Below are 19,268 nucleotides of genomic sequence, written 5' to 3'. Positions count from 1 at the left end.
TCAGGAGGAATCTGTCTGGGAGTAGGGATCTGAACCAGAAGCCAGGGACAACTTCTTTTATCAGTACACTTGGGAATTAGCCAGAGCTGGAAAGTACCCTGCGAGCCAGAGGCGCAGTTTGCATTTTAGTATTTTCATAATCATGTTTCAGTTTTGGGTCTTTCTTTTTCAGATTAATAAAATAGAATAAACTTATTTTTTAAAACACTCTTGAGAAATTGGAGTTTCCTTATGAAGTTCTTACAAATTCTTTCTTTAAAATGAAAAGTGAGTTTAGGAGAAAATACATTTAAAAAGAGTAAGAATTCTTACTGCACTATTACTTACAGCAGGCACTGAAGTGCCAGAAACCTTGGTTTACCTGGCCTTCTGGTGTACAAACTATTTTTAGCTGGAAAAACTAGAATAGCTTGCTTTGCATTTTATATTCGTTAAATTGGAGCGGGCCTTTTTTTCAATCTGAAAAGCCACCTACTGTTCTCCGGAGCTACCCCGCCTACTTGAAATTGATCTCAATACCGTCCAACACCAGCCCGCTATAAGCCCCGTCCTTTTTGTTCTTGTTCATTAATATTCAAGGCTGCTTAACCTCACGATTCTCCCACTACACCCACATTTCAACCTCAGTTATGCTCCTAAGACCAAAAATTGTCGGGACTCCTTGCCAGGTCAGATGAAAATTCTGCTCTTTCTACTAGCTACCTGACCCCCTTCCTGAAATGCCTAATATCAGCGGGGGCGGCTGTAGCTGAAATCCATTTACTCCGACAGTCGGATGGACACTGGATGGGCTAAAAAGAGGATAAGGAAGAAAGCAATTTAGTCACAGAACAGGCTGAATGCCGAAACTAACGAGACTTGTTACCTGCACAGAACTCTTAGGCCTATCACTATATAAACGTGAGCAAATCACTATTCTGTCCCCCCAAAAGCTTTTTTCCTCTTGCTACGAAGTCATTTCGAAACGAAAACCCAAAAGCTCCACAGCTTCGCCTCCCGCCGTGGCTAAGAGGCAGATCTGGCGCAAGCGCACACAGAACTCCTGCCGTTCCACCCCCCTAGCGGAGGGGCCTCGGTTCTCTCTCCGCGCGCGTCCTGTCGCCGGAGTCTAACTTCAGCGTGTAAGAGCGGAAGAAGCCTGTCGCTGCCCCGGAAGCAGTCTCTGCAAGTTCCGGGAGGAGCGAATCGTTTGGTGTGGGAACTCGGGGCTCAGAGACTGTATTTGAGGTAGTGGGTGAACCAACATGTCCCGTGGTTCCAGCGCTGGTTTTGACCGCCACATTACCATTTTTTCACCTGAGGGCCGCCTCTACCAAGTAGGTGAGTGAACCGGGGCATCTGTGATCCACTCGAATTGCTCTGTCATGGTGCGGCCTGGAGCAGGCAGTCCCCGGTCTGATCTGGGGCTGAAGCAAGGTCCGAGCTGGGAAAGCTGAAGGGGCGAAGCCGGCGCGAGTCCCGTGGTGTTCCCACCCGTGTGAAGGCAGAAATCGGGGGCCCGAAGGCTGAAGGCCTCGCTCTCTTCAGGGCGATCGGGCCCACCGGCCGGGCACAACAGCGTTGCGGGAGGTAGGACTGTGTTGCCTGATTGGCTTCCTGGCTTCCTGACGCCCCTTCCTTTCACTTGTTCCCTTCCAGCTTGTGGAGGTCCCACGACTGTTCTCTATAGGGTGATTGGTTCTTTAACTTCTCAACTAGAATGCCCCCTCTCTGGTTTTTATTGTTTACAGCGTGGACTTATTTTCTTGTGGTTAATTCCATTAGAACCTTCTGTGTGTCAGGCAGTAGGCTGTTCCTGGGGGATATAAAAATAAATGTCACACCCTCTCCCATACTGAGGTTCACAGTTTGAAGGGGGTGACAGATGCATTAAAACAAACGAATGGTGGGTGCAAGGGTAGTTCAGTGGTAGAATTCTCACCTGCATGTGGGAGACCTGTGTTCGATTCCCGGTCCATGCACTTCCCCCAAAATTCAACAAATGTTGCTACAATAACGGGATACTCACATGGAAAAATAGTGAAGGTGTGACCCCACCATACAATGTACAAAGAAAAAAAACTGATGAAAAGAAAAATAAAAGTTGTTGAATTAAAAGTATCAACAGAGTTCAGTGCATCTTTGAAAAGCAGGTAGAAGAATGAGTGGCTTCAGTTCTAGAGCTGCTCTTGAAATTAGCATCCCTATTTAAATCACATCTGTTTGAAAGCTATATATTTAAAAGCTGATTCTGAATTGTTCTGCATGGGGTCTAGTAAACTAGCTGTTTGCTGAAGCATAGCTTTAGTGAAAAGAAACTCTAAACTAGTCATCAGTTATTGAGTATAACAACATATTTTGTTGGATTGACGTGCTGTCAGGTTTAGGTTATGATTGTAAGTTAGACCCCTGACCTCTTGCCATAGAGAATTTAGTATTAGAAAAGGCTGATTTACATTCTGGCTCATGGTAGTTTCATTTTTTGAGATAATTTACAACTGAGTGTCTTAGCCAAATGATAATATATCATCTGTGCTTGGAAACCATAAGAAGAGAGTTGGCCTATAAATGAGGTTCTCTTCATCTACAGATTTTAGAAATAAAGTTAAAGATAACTTGGAGTGAAATCAGTCCACTATATGGGTACATACTATACATAATGTTGCAAGAAACAACTTATTCTGACTGGTTCTAAATTCAGTAAGATAATTTTTAGTTTGTTATCCCAAATTTTAAAATTCTATTACAGATAGAACAAAGAGATGAAAACTGTTCTCAGGGAAATTTTATTTTACTGTTTCATTTCTGAGTTTTACAGGATTTTTCATATTGGACTACTGCTTCAAATGTTCTTGTTCATAGTTTTTAATATGTGAACAGCAAAAGACATATTTAGACCTTATACTTTGCTTCTGGGTACTGTATTGGGAAATCCAGCCATAAAATATAGTTTTTAAGTCTTCATAGATTTGAGGAGTAGAAAGTCTGAGCGAAGTGTCATTTTTATAGTTTTAAAAAACTTGAAAGACAACTTTCTTTAATATCTAAACAATACTTTTAAACACTGATTTGTTGAATAGCTGACTCCCTTTGCTATTCAAGGCACTCATTAAACACTGTTAGAAAAAGAAAGTAAAGGAATAGTTACTATGAGCAGGCAATATAGTGGTGAAATTCAGGCCCTGGGACCAAACCTGGATTCAGATCTCTGTTCTGCTCCATATTTGCAGACCTGGGGCAGGTTAGGTAACCTTATCCCTAGTTTCAGTTGGCTAATAATTTCAACTTTTTGAGAATTAAATAAGGTGATATATATAGTGTGTTTAACACACTGCCTGCCACATACTAATTGCTTAATAAATGTTAGCAGATGCCTGTTTGATTAGATGCCTCTTTTTTTCCCTAGGTATCCAGCCATGCTTAGTTTTAAAAGGAAATATATGTGCACAGTTATAATATTGTAAATGCTGTTTATAGTTTATAAATTTTAGGATTCATTTGAAAACCAAGCATATTAGTCTTAATTATAGATTACAACTTGTTGATCGTACAAACTGTTAACATCCCAAGGAATAGGAAGAAAAACTTTTGTTTTTCATTTTATACCCTTTGGTAGCTATTGCAAGTTTTCTCGTAACATGTATGCAATATACATGTATGCCTTTTTTTCTTTCTTTTTAAGACTATCATGCAGAGATTTTGAAATCTAATTTCAGAATTCCTCACGTTACCAGTGAAGAAACTGAGGACCAGAGTGGACCACATTAACCCTGTCTAATTTTAGGCTTCCCTTTCTGCTTACTGATTGTTTGCTAGATAGGTCTGGCAAAGGAAGGAAAAGAATAATTGTTTGGATTTGCTTGACAGATTTTTTTTTCTCTCTCTCTCTCTCTCTTTTTTTTTTATTTTGCATGGGCAGGCACCAGGAATCAAACACGGGTTTCTGGCATGGCAGGCAAGAACTCTGCCTGTTGAGCCACCATGGCCCGCCTTGACAGATAGATTTTTAACACTGCTTTGTTGCTTCTGAGAAGGGGGCACGTGGATAGGGAACAGGAACAAGAAATGGACTGGTGGGAACAGATTGGAGAGTGCAGTTTTCTAAATAAAATGTAGAGGTGGCATTGTATCTTGAAGTCAAAATTCCTAGATTTGAATTGCCCCACATCACTGTGAGGACATTCTTCACCATTAAAATATAAATAATATAATTGCACCTGCCTTATAGTGCTCTAAGGATTTAATAAGTTAATAGCTGTAAAGCCTGGTATATAGTAAATGCTTACTAGCCTTGTTCTTACCTAAATTTTAATTACCACATCTTTAATTGCTTGCTGCTTGTTTTTACCTGATTGTTCAGAGCACAATTTTGGCTTAAAAGTATTCCATCTATGTGGCTATGGAGGTCATTAGATTGTAGCATTTGCCAGCTTTTATGTTATGCTTCTTGCTTATAGACTTTTATTGTTCCCACACCCACTCTTTGCTCCTTCATGCTTCTTCTTGGAATGCCCTCTTACCCTTATCTCCACCTACCAATAGCTTACCCTTCCTTCTCATTGCCTTTCCGTTTCCTATGGACATGTTTTCTGATTGTCCAGGATAGGATTCTTCAAGCTTTTCTCAATACATATAGCATTTCCTATCTGCATATTTTCAAGTGTATTTCCTTTTCTTCACATACGGATTGAAGGCCAAAAAAGGTAGGAATAAAGGACATTTAAAATTATATTTGCAACCTTTAATATGAAATCAGTGATTGGTGATGCAGTCGAGTTTGCTCATGTTTTTGGTTCAGAATGCTTGGTATTCTAAAAAGTATTATTAACTACAAGTCAAACATCACACTTTTGAAAAATCAGGATTTAGTTTTTCTTTGTGGAAAAAAGAATTCGGCTAACACTTGACTGTCATTCCCACATAGAAATAAGCTCACAAAGCAAAAATTGCCTAGGACTGGGCCAAATATTTTCCAGTTTGCCACGGTTGCCATCACTCCCTACTGTATATCACATAGCCTTTTCCACTCATTTGCATTACCTATTTGGTCTATGTAAGCATTTGTGTCTGTGACTCCTGGACTAAATGAATATATGCCTATTGTTTAAAAATGCAAGACAGTGGATGCAAAAAAGAGCCCCCCCAATAAACGGTTTTTCTCATAAAACAAAAGTTGTGTTTTTTTGGCATGGGCAGACTCTAGGAATCTAACCCAGGTCTCTAGCACAGCAGGCAAGAATTCTGCCACTGAGCTACTGATACACCACCCTAAAACAAAAGTATTTTATGTGTTAAAAATACTTCTCAGTATAGAATGCCTTTCTGAATTTGCCAGGATTCAGTAAAAAAAAGTACTCCTCTTGCCCACTTTATACAAACCAGTATTAATGGAACTTCTAATGATAATGGAAATGTTTTGTGTTTGTGCTGCCCGGTATAGTGGCTGCTAGATTCATGTGGTTTTTGAGCACTTGAAATGTGACTAGTGAGTGTAAGGAACTGAAATTTAACTTAAAATTCTTAGTTAAGAATACCGTTCCTGCATGAGATTTGTTGTTTGTCCAGGTTAGTGTAATGCCCCAATAAATCAGAGTGATTTGAACAGTGAGTAAAAAAGTGTTTGCAAAGTCACCTTGGGGGAATGGGGAAAAAAAGGGAAAAAGTCAACTTCCTCATTTGAAGAATTCCTGATAGCTCTCAAGCAGTGGGGATAACCAAATCAATAGGCTGAGCTCTCAATTTTAGAGTTTGCCCCTATGAAACATCCCTGCTAAGAAGAGGCTAAGCCTACTTAAAATTAGGCCTAAGAGTCACCTCCAGAGAATCTCTTTTGTTGCTCAGATGTGGCCTCTCTCTCTCTCTCAGCCTACTCGGCAAGCGAACTCACTGCTGTCCCCCCCTCTATGTGGAACATGACTACCAGGGTGTAAACCTCCCCAGCAACGTGGGACAGAAATCCTAGGATGAGCCGGGACTCGGCATCAAGGGATTGAGAAAATGTTCTTGACCAAAAAGGGGAAGAGAGAAATGAGACAAAATAAAGTGTCAGTGGCTGAGAGATTTCAAACAGAGTTAGGAGGTTATCCTGGAGGTTATTACACATTATATAGATAACCCCTTTTCAGTTTGTGGTACAGTAGAGTGGCTAGAGGGAAGTACCTGAAACTGTAGAGTTGTGTTTCAGTAGCCATGTTTCTTGAAGAGGATTGTATAATGATATAGCTTTTACAATATGACTGTGTTATTGTGAAAACCTTGTGTCTGATTTCTCCTTTTATCTAGGGTATGGACAGATAAGTAAAAAAATATGGATAAGAGATAAATAATAGGGGAGACAAAGGTTAAAATAAGTTGAGTAGATTGAAGTACTAGTCAATAAGAGGGAGAGGTAAAAGGTATGGCATGTATGAGGTTGGTTTTTTTTATTTTTTATTTTTTATTTTTGCTGGAGAGATGCAAATGTTCCAAAACATGATCGTAGTGATGAATACGCAACCATGTGATGATATTGTGAGCCATTGATTGTAACCATGTCAAAAATCTTTTATGCCAAGAATGTTTGTATGTTTGTTTGTTGTTTACAATAAAAATACTTTAAAAAGAATACCATTCCTATATTCCTGTATTTCTACAACTCATCAAAAAAGAAAAATAATGCAATTTAAAAATGGACAAAGCTAGAGAACACTGTGGGAGAGTCTGCTGCCTGGGATGAGAGATTGTTGGCTGGAGGACGTACAGTGCAGTGTCAAGACCATGGAGGAAAGTATTCCTAGGGAAGCGGGAACATTGAAATCTGTGTAAATGGGGGAATTCCTAGGGACACACACACACCATTTAGCAAGAGGCATACAAGCAAGGATCTGGGAGGCATCTATACTTTGTCTTGGAGCTATTCTCTAAACTCTTTGTATGGATAAACCCTGAAAGAAAACAATCATATGGGCCACTCTGCAAAGACTGGGAAAGGTATTTTCTTTTTCCTAATATTTGTTTATTGTCCTTTTAATTTCTATAATATCTTTAGGGATAATCCCGCTTTCTTTCCTGGAACAAATTTCCTGTAATTTGTGTTCTCTTATTATCTTGCTTAGTCTAGCATGCGTTAGTTTCTTACGGTTATGCAATAAATTACCACAAACCTGGTGCTTAAAAATCAGAAATTTATTTTCTCACAGTACTCTGAAATCATTATCACTGGGCTGGAATTAAGGTGTCAACAAGGCTGTGTTCCTTCTGGAGGCTGTAGGGGGGAATCCTTTTCTTGCCTCTTCCACTCCTGGTGGCTGCTGGCATTCCTTGGTTTGTGCTTGCATCACTCCAGTCTTCAAAGCCAACATGTTCAAATCCTCTACTCTGTCTTTATTTGGCTTTCTTTTCCATGTGTGCAAATCTCCCTCTGCTTCCCTCTTATAAGGATACATGAAATTGTATTTAGGGCTCACTGAGCTTATCCACGATAACCCCCTTATCCCAAGATTCTTAATTTAATCATGTCTGCAAAGACCTTTTCTTCGACACAAAGTAACAGTCATAGGTTCCAAAGATTTGGGCATGTATGTCTTTTGGGGAGCTGTTTTTCAGCCTACCACAGGATTTATAATTTTGATGGTTTTTGTTGCTTAAAGAACCAATTTTGGTTTTGTTGATTTTACTTTTCTTTTTTTTATTTCATTGATTTTTGGTCATTTTGTCTGATTTGGATTTTCACTACTCTTTTTCTAACTTAAGGTAGGACATTTACATCATTGATTTTAGACATTCCTTTTCTAATATAAGCAATTAAGGCTATTGTATTAATTTTCTATGCTGCATAACAAATTACCACAAATTTAGCAGCTTATAACAATGCATTTATTATCTCACAGTTTTCTCTCGATCAGGAATAGTCCCAGCATGGCTTAGCAAGTCCCAGCATGCCTTATGCTTAGGATCTCATAAGGCTTCAGTCAAGTTGTTAGACAGGCTCTGTTCTCATCTGGAGGCTCAACTGAGGTAGAATCTGCTTCAAAGCTCACTCAGATTGTTGACAGAGTTCTTTTTTTTGCAGTTGTGGAACTGAGGTCTCCAGTTTCTTTCTGGCCTGTGACTGGCAGTTTCAATCTATTTTCTCTCCTTAAAATTGGATAATTTCTGTTGATCTATTTTCATGTTCACTCACTCTTTCCATCATCATCTCCATTCTGCCTTTAAGTTCCCCTAGTGAATTTTTAAATTTCAGATATTATATTTTTCAGTTCTTGAATTTCCATTTGGTTCTTTTGTGCTTTTTCTCTGAGATTTCCTATTTCACTTCCTTTTGAGAATACTCTCCTTTATGTCATTGAGCATAGCTAAAATAGGTGTTTTTAAATCCTTGTCTGCTAATATAACATCTAGGTAAACTTAGGGTTGGTCTCTTTAAAATGTGTTGCATTTTAAAGTTTGTATTAGTTTTTTGTTTGGCTTGTCTTTAAATTTTGTTTGGTTTTTGTCTTATTTTGTGGGTTTTGTTTTGTTTTGTTTGTTTTCTGGTATATTTAGAAATTTTGGATTGTATCCTGGATATTTTTTAATGTTGTGTGTGAAGACTCTGACTTCTGTTATATTCCTCTGAAGAGTGTTGATTTTATTTATTTTGTTTAATTTGGCTGGGCTTAGACTACAAAATATGTCTCTTGGATGGCAGCTCAAATCTAACTTACTTTCTTTTATCCTTAGCTAATTTGCTTGGAATCTACTTTGTGTATGTGGGGTTTGGGTCAGTCAGAGATTTAAGTAATTTTTATATACATATATTGGGGCCCTCCCACTCTGTATCTCTCCTTTTTCTCCCTCACTTTCTCACAGTCATAGATACCCCAAGGTATTTTCCAGTTCTTCAGGCCAAAAAGAATGAATTCTTTATGGGAATTTAGTACTAACTACACCCTGCCCTCTGGCTACAACCCATGAAAATGGGAAACTGTGCCATTCCTTTCTTCCAAATATTTGCTTCTTCTCTAGAATATGCCTGCTTTTGGTTACTCTGGTGCCTTCAGGTAGTAGTTTCATCTAGAGTTTATAGTTTCTTCTGTGGAGATTGGTGTGGTAAGAGCTTTCTTTGACATATCAGAACCAGAACTGAGAAGCATTTTGAAACATTATATTTTAGGAATTAATCGAGTAATAGGATTATAAAGTTATTATAATTAGCAAATCTAAAACTAAGCTAGATCTGGGGATTTCCTTTAAAGTGATTTTTATAGACTTTTTCCCCTATTATTTTATTCTCTTTCCAATTTATAGCTAAGAAATATTTAATAGAAGGTTTTTATTACAGCTTGTATTAAAGGAAATACTTCCTTGTCATAGTATCTGTCTTAGCCTGGTCCTTAGCACCAGTAACTTTTGAGTACATGTGCCTCAGGCTGTAGACCCAGTGTCCAGACCCACTTGCAGGCAGAATTTAAAAAGCATCTATTATGTGCCAAAATGTGAATAATGATTGAGATTGCAAGTAATGATTTTCTTTTAAAATTTTCTTCATTTTCCATATTTTTGACAGTGAGCTTATATTAATATTTGTTGCTTTTTCCCTAAATACTTTATTAAAATTAAATATTACAGAAATTTATAATATGGAAAGTGATAATACCGTTTATGATCCTATTCTCCAAAGACAATCAGTGTCAATTACATGTTGCCAGGGTAGTTTTTTTTTTTTTTTTTTTTTTTTTTTTTTTTAAAGAGGGAGGAAGGGAAGGAAAGACAGAGAGAAGGAAGGAAGGAAGGAAGGGAGGAAGAAAGGGAAACATCTTTAAACATTTTCTTGTTTTATTGTATTTTGTTTGTTTGTTTGTTTTTTACATGGGCTGGGGCCGGGAATCGAACCGAAGTCCTCCGGCATAGCAGGCAAGCACTTTGCCCGCTGAGCCACCGCGGCCCGCCCGCCAGGGTAGTTTTGATACTACTCTTTTGATTTCACTGTTTTGACCCAGAGAATAGTTTGACAGCAGCTAAACTCGCACAAGCTGAAGTTCATTATAGACAAAGTCAAGAATCATATCTTGTAGATAACATGAAAATTGCAAAAAAAGAAAAAAGGGGGGGTAGGAAGAGACTGATCCAGAAAAATTTCAACTTGATAGAAAAAAAAATCAATGCAAAATCATATAACAACAACTAAAACTGCATATGGTCTAATTAGTTTGATCAGACAACTTTTAAATCTTGAGAAAATTTAGAGCAGCTAAGTTTGACCCAGGTAAACCAGACTTGGTAGAAATAATGGCCACAAAACAAATGAACCAACATTTAAATGACAGAACATAAAATTGATAAAGAACTGATATGATCGATTGATTAAATTAAATCTTTATTGGAAATTTGGTGCTTGAGCCTGATGTGAATAATTTCAGTAAAATTAAAATGGAAAACAAATGGCAATGGTTTAACCATATTATTACTCTTATTTGACCTAACATGTCTTAGATGGCACATCATGTCAGTTAATACAATTCTACCTCATCCTTTTTAATGACTGCATATTTTCCATTGCATGAATCTGTGATAATCTACCTTTAAAAAAAAACTATTCTGTTTTCCAGAATATGCTTTTAAGGCTATTAACCAGGGTGGCCTTACATCAGTAGCTGTCAGAGGGAAAGATTGTGCAGTAATTGTCACACAGAAGAAAGTACCTGTAAGTAATACTGCCCAAATCACCAGTTATTACAGAACATAATGTAAGACTTTTTCATGAGCCTGTACAAATATACATTATTATCTACATAAGTTAACATTATTCTTTGACTCTGCTTTTCCATGTGTCATTCAAGAAGTCTTTATTGAACTTTATTCAGTTTTATTCAGTTTTGCTGAGGAGACAGAATTAACGTATTGAATTTTGCACTGTGATTATAAGCACGATAGGATTTCTAGATCTTTTGTCTTCAGGAACTTTGAGACAGTCTTTGGTGACATAGTGCTTTCCCAAAGGGAATATCAACTAGAAGAGGAAAACAGTCTCCCCACCCCCCACCACCCTTATTGGTTTTAATATTGTATAGTTTATTGTTATGGTTCCAAGATGTCATTTTTTTATATAACTGTATGTGGAACTGTAATTTTTAAAAATTTACTTGATTTATTTTGTTTATTAGGACAAATTATTGGATTCCAGCACAGTGACACACTTATTCAAGATAACTGAAAACATTGGTTGTGTGATGACAGGAATGACAGGTAATCAGCTTGATGTCTACTTAAATATACAAGCCTTATGTTATTTTCATCAAATTATTTGTGGTCTGTCTTCTAAGTCTATTATCAGTTCTTCAGAGTGTTGTGAGCTTTTTTGAAATTATAAATATAATGGAATTAGGTCCTTATGCCACTGTCAAGGGAACTGGGCTGATGTTCATTTCATAGATGATTTATCTTATTTCACGTATAGTTAATGTTTTAAGGAGACCTGCATCAGTGTATCTCAGACATGGTGTGGAGCGAGTTGCTACATGGTGCATTGTGGGAACACAGGCTCTGGCACAACAGGAACTTTTAGCAAATGACTGCTTTATTACTTACACAGTACAGAGGGTCCAAAAGAGCAGGGGAGGAGATCCCCTTGTGGCAGTTCTCCTGGGGAAGTAAAATTGCTCAGGTCAGAATTGGTGGATAGCAACTCCACATACCCCACTTTGCATAGGAGGGGAGGGACCCTGTGCTGTTTGAGTGTGAAGTATTTATCCATCCCTGGGGTGGAGACCCTACCACTGAGAATTCCTGCCCTGAAAAGCATCTGGGTTTAAGGTCTGGTTGGGAGATGACCGCTGAGCACGTGCCCTGGTAATAATGGCATTTGTTAGAAATGGGTGGCAATTATTATAAATATATACTTTTTTTAAATAAAATTTCTATATTCTGAAATCAAGGGAAAATTCTAGCCTACAGAAAAAGTTCAAGGTAAGCATTATTTTCTCTCCTTAAAGCTTCTTCTTTTGGGAGTCACTAGAACCGTTGTAGAAACTACTTTCTATTGATGAAAGGCTCAACATAAAAGATCAGTTCTGTGTATACAGCACCTTTAAAAAATATTTCCCTTTTTTGACATGTACTATTTGCTAGTCATTAGTGGAAGTAAAAACCATAGCGGTCCACTTCTCCTTTGCATAACTCAATGGATATAGATGGTGGGATAATTGTCTGGCTTTGAGACTCATTCATTCCTTCAGCGAAATAAATCTTTGTTTTTTATGCACTAAGCTGACAGCAGATCCCAGGTACAGAGGGCACGCTATGAGGCAGCTAACTGGAAATACAAGTATGGCTATGAGATTCCTGTGGACATGCTGTGTAAACGAATTGCAGATATTTCTCAGGTCTACACACAGAATGCCGAAATGAGGCCTCTTGGTTGTTGTAAGTATGTTAAGGAGTCTCCCAAATAATTGATGAATTGTAATATTTTTTAGAGAACATGCATAAAGCTATTTAAGTAAACTTGGGTTCTGAACATGTGGTTTGAAAATTGTGTATGGTTGGAAATCTTTATGATAAATCAGAGATAAAGGATAGGTTTTAACAGTATTTTAGGCATTACCTTTAAGCTTTAGCTGCTATCAGACTTTTATAAAAATATTTCTAATTGTGATTTGAAAGCTCCAAGTCTCAGTTATAATGGGGTTCTACTGCAATTCCAGATTCCATTAAGATGCCTAAGTTTGGCTTTTAAAAATTTAGCAGTTTCTTTTGACCATCCCAAAGAATCAGGATCACATGGGGGCCTGTGATTCATATTTTTAGAGTAAATTTCTATTTTAAAAAACAAGTAAAATAACATTGGGAGAGGGTTGAGAATTGCTGATTTTAGATTTAATGAAATATTTTAGCCTAGTATGTTTGTTTTTGACATTGTCATTTATGAGAATTAAAGCAATCAGTGTAATGAATGATTATCCCTTAACATCTGACCTTCTCATTTCCTCATTTAAAAGTCAGATCGCCCTTGGTTTAACTCTCTTGTGTGTTTCCTTAGTTCATTCTCTTTCTATTTGTCCTTTGAATGTCGTTGCTTAGCAGGTTCTCTCCTTGGTCCTCCTTTACCTCCTGCTCTGTCTAGATGATTTGACCCAGTTGCATTCATTTACTACCTTATGTGACAGTCACTCCCAGAGTATCTTTAACCCAGTCCCTTCCTTGATGTCCCATTGACCCTTCAAATCTGAAATCATTATTTTCCTATATTCACCTTCAACTTCCTTTTTCAAACCCTATCACCACCAAAACCTTCTCTGGTCATCTGATTAGTCATCGTTTTACCTGTTCTTTCTCTATCTGCTCTGTCTTTTCTTTATCGACTGTTGCCTTTGCTGCTGTCACAGTTACCTGTCTTTCTCTCCTTTCCTACCATTGCTTAGTTCATTCTCCATATTGCTGAATGAGTTATTCTATAATCAAATTTTGATTGTCACTCCCTTGGAAAAACTGATTCCTCATCAGCCGTAGGGTAAATGCCATATTCCTTAATATGATGTGCAAGGCACCTTACAGTTTACTGTCCATTGGTCTCCTCCTCTACTGCTTTCCTCTCATCTGAAGCCCCTGAAATACACGGATCCTTTTGTCATTTCCCAAGTGCATCCTGCCCTTTCATGACTTTGTGCCTTTGTACATTTGATTGTACCTTTTGCTTTGATTGCCTTTCATGTGCTTATCACTTTTTAAACTCTGCTCATCTTGCAAGACTCTTGAATAAAGAAGTTTCTTCTTTCCCTTAGTAAGTGGGTATCTCTCTTGTGTTGAGTATTGAGTATGAATTGTGAAGGAAATTGCAAGGTGGACTAGCATTCAAATAAGCAGATATCTGATCACCATCAAAGTTTTTGTCAAAATAAGGTTGACAATCCTTACTATTAAACTCTATAAAACATCAATAAAATATGACTAAAGTAGTTAATACCAAATTTAATAGTGAGACACTGTATAAAAGAAGTCCAAGTCTAGAATATTAGAAAGCAGATCTTAAGTCACTCCTTACTTAAATGTGCTTTGTTACCTGCTCTGCTGAATAGAAAGAAGTTTGACAGCAGTGTTTTTTTAATTGTATGTATATAAGATGGTGACATGATCAAATTCATAATAACAGAGTTATGTGTACAGAATTTGTGATCTGATTTTATTGCCTCCTAGAGGGGTATGTATGAACAGTAACAAAGATGGGCACTATAAAGATGACTAAGTAGTCCCTAGGTATATTTTACTTTGTCTCAGCATTCCTAAAATGTGTTCCATACACTAGTAGTTTCCTGGAACATTAATAGGTATTTCTTAAATTAAAACAAACAAACATTCTTTAGTCAAATAAATTTAAGAACTGCTGAGTTAAACAAGTGAGCTTACAGCAGACCATTTCAGAGCCTTTAATATGCTTTGATATTTATGTATAGTATGTGTATAGGTATAGTATTTGTCTCCAAGAGAAGAATATGAAAAGTGTGTTTTCCAAATTTATTTGACAAGATAACATCTTGAGGGATGAGGTTCAAAGGAGCATGCTTCTGATAATAGCAAAATTGGAAAATTGTTTACAAACTGCACTGATAGTAATTGAGACAATTTTTTAAGTCTGTGCTCTTTTTGTGTAATAGAAATCCATCTGTTATCTGATTTATGTGTAGTGATAACCTGTATTCTGTATATCAAGTTTTCTTAAAGCAAAAACACATCCCAAAATCGATGGCCAGAGTAATTTTTAACCACAGCTGTGTGATAATAACAAGAGAGAGGAAATTGCTTTGTATTTAAGGTGTAAGATATTTGATTAGAGTCTTTCTTTTTAGGTATGATTTTAATTGGTATAGATGAAGAACAAGGTCCTCAGGTGTACAAGTGTGATCCTGCAGGTTATTACTGTGGATTTAAAGCCACTGCAGCAGGCGTTAAACAAACTGAATCAACCAGCTTCCTTGAAAAAAAAGTGAAGAAGAAATTTGATTGGACATTTGAACAGACAGTGGAAGTAAGTTAAACAAAAAGAACAGACATTATTCTGTGCTATATAGATTTTGCGTAATTGACAATCCATAGAGGCTATTCCTGGGTATTAACATGGGATCTCAGTTTGTCAGCTTAATAGTAAAATTGATATCATTCAGCCAACATGGGAACAATGAGGACTGCTTTTATTCATTTAACTTCCTATCTCATTTCGTAATATATTTGAAATGGCTTTGAACAAAGCACATACAATAAAATGGAAAGTATAAATAAGATTAGGAATCAAGACTAGGCCCAAAGACCTGCAGAGTTGCTATGATTAAGACTCAAGTTAGACTTAAGCTTCTTGGTAACAAAAGGAAAAAGTGACAAGAGTGGTAATACTGTTCTTTTTGTCCTAAAGGAAAAACAGTCACATACCAAAATTCTCAGGGAAGCACACCTTCTCCGACACAATAAAATCCAAGATTACCTTGGCAGTGAGTTTATATCTAGGAATCTAAAAGAGTAGAACTAGCATTCTACAAGGTTATTAAGGAGATTATTCATTATGGTTGGGAAGTTTTAAATTGACATGGCAAACTAAAATTCTTATACAAATATTTATTAACTTTAGACTGTAAAGAAGCCTCTTATTTACTGCCAAAATATTAAAAACAAAATTTTGGGTAGATACTGGTTGTAAGGTCTGGGATAAGACCATTCTGAAGACTAACAACATACTTCTGATAAATGACAAATGAAAAATTACCATCTAAGACTTTTATGTTTGGTATCAGTGTATATTATACTAATGGGAGATATGAAGCTGATTCTCAAGAGGGAGGTACTATGCCCTGTTTAAATGTTTCTTAAAAGTTGTTTTAAAAGGTCATTACAGTTCATAATTAATCACAGATATGAAACCACTTAAAATATCCTTAAATTGTTATTACTGTAAATTCCTTGAAGGTAAAGACTATATCTTTATCTTTTCTCTGTTCTCCCCCCACATCTCACCTCAAATGTTAGCTTTCTACTTAACATATAGTTGCTGCCAAGCAAAAAAAAAGCATTTTGTATAAATCAGCCTGTTTGGTTGGCTTGACTTGTTAGAAACAAGTTTCTTGTTACTAAGAGGTGACAAGTTAAGTAAGCTGTTAGTAACATGTAGCAATAGATTACATCACTGAAACATGGAACAAAAATGAATAGCTTGTGGTTAACTAATATTTGATTTGAATAAACTTGGAATGAGAAAGCTTTGGAATCTCTTAAAAATACTACATCTAAATATTGATACTTTTTTCAGACTGCAATCACATGCCTGTCTACTGTTCTATCAATTGATTTCAAACCTTCAGAAATAGAAGTTGGAGTAGTTACAGTTGAAAATCCTAAATTCAGGTGGGTTATATTTTTGGCCTTGTACTTAAAGATGTTTGCCAAGTGCTAAAATTCCAGAGTAGGAAGGTAGAGGCCTATGGGTTAATTTGTCCTATGGACTTGGAGAGATGGGGCCGGGGAAAGGGGACATTTTCAAAATTATGATTACGGTTTCTTATTTAGCACCAGAGAGATCTGTTTTAAAACTTACTGCATGTCTCTTTGAAAACATAACAGCTGTTCTCATTTCAGAATGTTTTTATATACCAGGGATGACATAAAATAATGTTCTTTAGGCAAGAAGTAAAGTAAACATGAGTGTTTTATTTTTTTAGTTTAAGACCAATAGTAATTCAATTCCTAAAGTAGTCATTTTCAAGTTTTTCAGAAGGGGCTTTGGTTGTTTAGTCATAATTTAAGTAGAGCTTTGAAGACCAATATGAATATTGATATACATCAGACCCTTATCCGGAGATCTTTGGGAAACCCTGAACTTTGAAATACAGTTAATTTAGTTGTACATGCTGGGTTTGTTTATTCTTACTAAGTGACTAACTCCCACATACCAGCCTTACAGCTTCCGTAATTTAAAATCCATATTGGGTGTTTAACATATATTAGTTTATTCAGTCCTCTCAGAAACCTTATAAGGTGGTTTGCATACCAGGACCAGGATGGTCTTGTGAATAGTGAAAAATGCTTCTGTTAAATTCCCAGATGCATGGAACTAGTGGAAAGCTTTCTTTCTTCCTTTTTTGTGGTGGTGTTAGTGCATGGCCCAGGAATGGATGCAAGGCATTTTAACTATCCCGTATATTTACTTAGATCACAACGATAAGGACACTTGTTCTTTTTGTTGTCTCTAGGCAAGTGATATAAACCTGAAAGACTTAAGAAAAATTCACAGGATTATGTTTTTTAAGACCAAATTGAGTCCATCCCCTGAAACTTGTTTTTCTCCTATAGGAAAAGAAACCATTTGAAAGAAAAAAAAAATTTTAGAAATAAAATTCCAGCTAGGAATTTTTATAAACATCTCTAAGTGACATGAAGTTTATTCTTGTTTTCTTTTGTATTCTGAGACCCTTCAATAACTTTAAAATTTTTATTTCTATTCATTACTTAAATCAGTAGAAAATAAACCAAAGTTTTTCTTTTGCTTCAGAAAGCCCTTGTGCCATTTTTAAATTCTGTGATGGTATAGTCAAGTATGGCCTCAGATAAGTAGTGTAGTTTTTGAATACCTAGAATATATGGCATAAGCATCATCAGCTGTATAAGCTGCTTTTATTGCTCCGAGTTGCACTGAAAGATGTCACTGACAGATTTCACTTTTTACAAGTTCAGCCATAAGAGGTTAGATGAACAAGATGGCTGAGCAGTTGATTCCTTTCTGGGCAAAGATCATTTAGAAAATATCATTTGTTTAACATGGAGTACCTTCTAGTAGACTATTCAAAGAATTATAATTTTGTTTTCATGGACTTCTGCTAAATATGGGCAACTTTTTTAAAAATTTACTTAAAGTTTTCAATGCATTTTCTTTGCTCAGGTTCTTCTCAGCCTTACAATAGGTGTAAGGGCATTTGTATATAGGAACTAAAAAAAAATACCTATGTATACCTTAGCCTTATATTATTCAGTTTAAAGATTTTCTGTCATAGCTGCTCTGATTTTGTTTTCAAAAGGCCTGATTCTGAATCTGGCAAAGTAACCATTTTTGTTTATAGATGAAGTTGATTGATCTGGGAATTCTTTCAAAGTAGTCCAAGTGAGGAATGTGGTACAGATTTTAAGAGGCCATAAATTGATAATTGTGGAGGTGGGTGATAGGTACATGGGAATCCTTTAACCCTCCTGCCTCTGTATGTGTTTATTTTTTCCCCCTTCTGCCTTCTAGGATTCTTACAGAAGCAGAGATTGATGCTCACCTTGTTGCTCTAGCAGAGAGGGACTAGAGAGACTAACGTTGTAATTGGTTTACTGAATCCATGATGCCACTTGCCTACGTGTTTGATAAAAACAAACCGATATTAGGGAGGCCCCTGGATTGAGAAAGGAACCTCTCCCACGCCTCCTACCCCTGAAGTAATCAGGACCCTGTATAAATAAAAACTGCTTTTGGAAGATAGTAGCATCCTGTCTTGTTTACCTCCAATTTTAATTTTAAGCTTCTCATATATGCAAAGTTTTAAGTGTTTATCATCTTCAAATGGTAACTTTATTCATTTTGTTAATAAAGATTCAGGTTTCCTTGGCTTAAGGAACTTTAATAGCCAGAAATGTAAAGTATTGCTACATGGCATAATTAATAAATAGCAAAATAGAACTCTCATTTTGTACCTTGCTCTGATGGTAAATTGGCATGTAAGGGGAAGCCTTTGTTTTACATGTCTTCATTCGGATAGGATATTCTTGAGGCTGGACTCCAAGTTCCATTGACACCTTTACTATACTTAAGTATAGTAAAAATATTAACATGATTGATCTTCAGTAGTTCTGAGATATGCATTTAATCTATATTCAATAAGAACCAGTATTTTTAAGAATAGGAATTGTAGTTCCCTTCAGGAAACATAGGACTAGAGAAAGTTGAATATTTGTGATATTGTAAATATTTTTAATATTCTAAAAGTTGAAATATTTGTATAAATACAATTTTAGAATGCAAAATTCCTTAGAATCTAAGCAAGTGTAGAGATGCCACAATAAAAAGTATTAAAGGAAAAAGAACAAACTATATATTCAAAATTAACCATTTGTTTAAAAAATAAAAACTGTACCGAACTGTTATTTTACAAATTCCCACAGAGTGATTCCCCTGGTAATTTGAACCATGAATTGTTAGATGTTCAAAAAATCTAGAAAAGTCTAAGGCCAGTACATTTCATGTCATTTGCTCTGGTGAGACTGGTGCTGTTGGCATTACTTCACACAGGTGAGTGTGGGTGTTGGCCTAAGGCCAA

General features: G+C 36.5%; 1 protein-coding gene across 2 annotated transcripts in view; it reads left to right on the top strand.

Annotated features, from left to right (window-relative positions):
• PSMA6 (proteasome 20S subunit alpha 6) overlaps nt 1-18,436 on the top strand; it is a 29,066-nt gene extending 10,630 nt beyond the window's left edge. Inside the window, exons 1-7 of one of the 2 annotated variants that reach the window (XM_077126945.1) lie at nt 984-1,320; nt 10,548-10,642; nt 11,103-11,184; nt 12,205-12,360; nt 14,781-14,959; nt 16,229-16,323; nt 18,203-18,436. In XM_077126945.1, coding sequence (XP_076983060.1) covers nt 1,245-1,320; nt 10,548-10,642; nt 11,103-11,184; nt 12,205-12,360; nt 14,781-14,959; nt 16,229-16,323; nt 18,203-18,260 — 741 coding nt within the window. In that variant the 5' untranslated portion in view covers nt 984-1,244 and the 3' untranslated portion in view covers nt 18,261-18,436. Of the gene's footprint in view, nt 1-983; nt 1,321-10,547; nt 10,643-11,102; nt 11,185-12,204; nt 12,361-14,780; nt 14,960-16,228; nt 16,324-18,202 lie in introns of those variants that run through there. The other variant, XM_077126946.1, reaches the window with a different exon arrangement.
• The last annotated feature ends 832 nt before the right edge of the window (nt 18,437-19,268 follow it).

The sequence above is a fragment of the Tamandua tetradactyla genome, chromosome 14 (genome assembly GCF_023851605.1).
Source record: "Tamandua tetradactyla isolate mTamTet1 chromosome 14, mTamTet1.pri, whole genome shotgun sequence".
Lineage (NCBI taxonomy): Eukaryota > Metazoa > Chordata > Mammalia > Pilosa > Myrmecophagidae > Tamandua > Tamandua tetradactyla.
The sequence above is the reverse complement of the archived record's forward strand: the minus strand, read 5'-3'. Positions and strand labels throughout refer to the sequence as shown.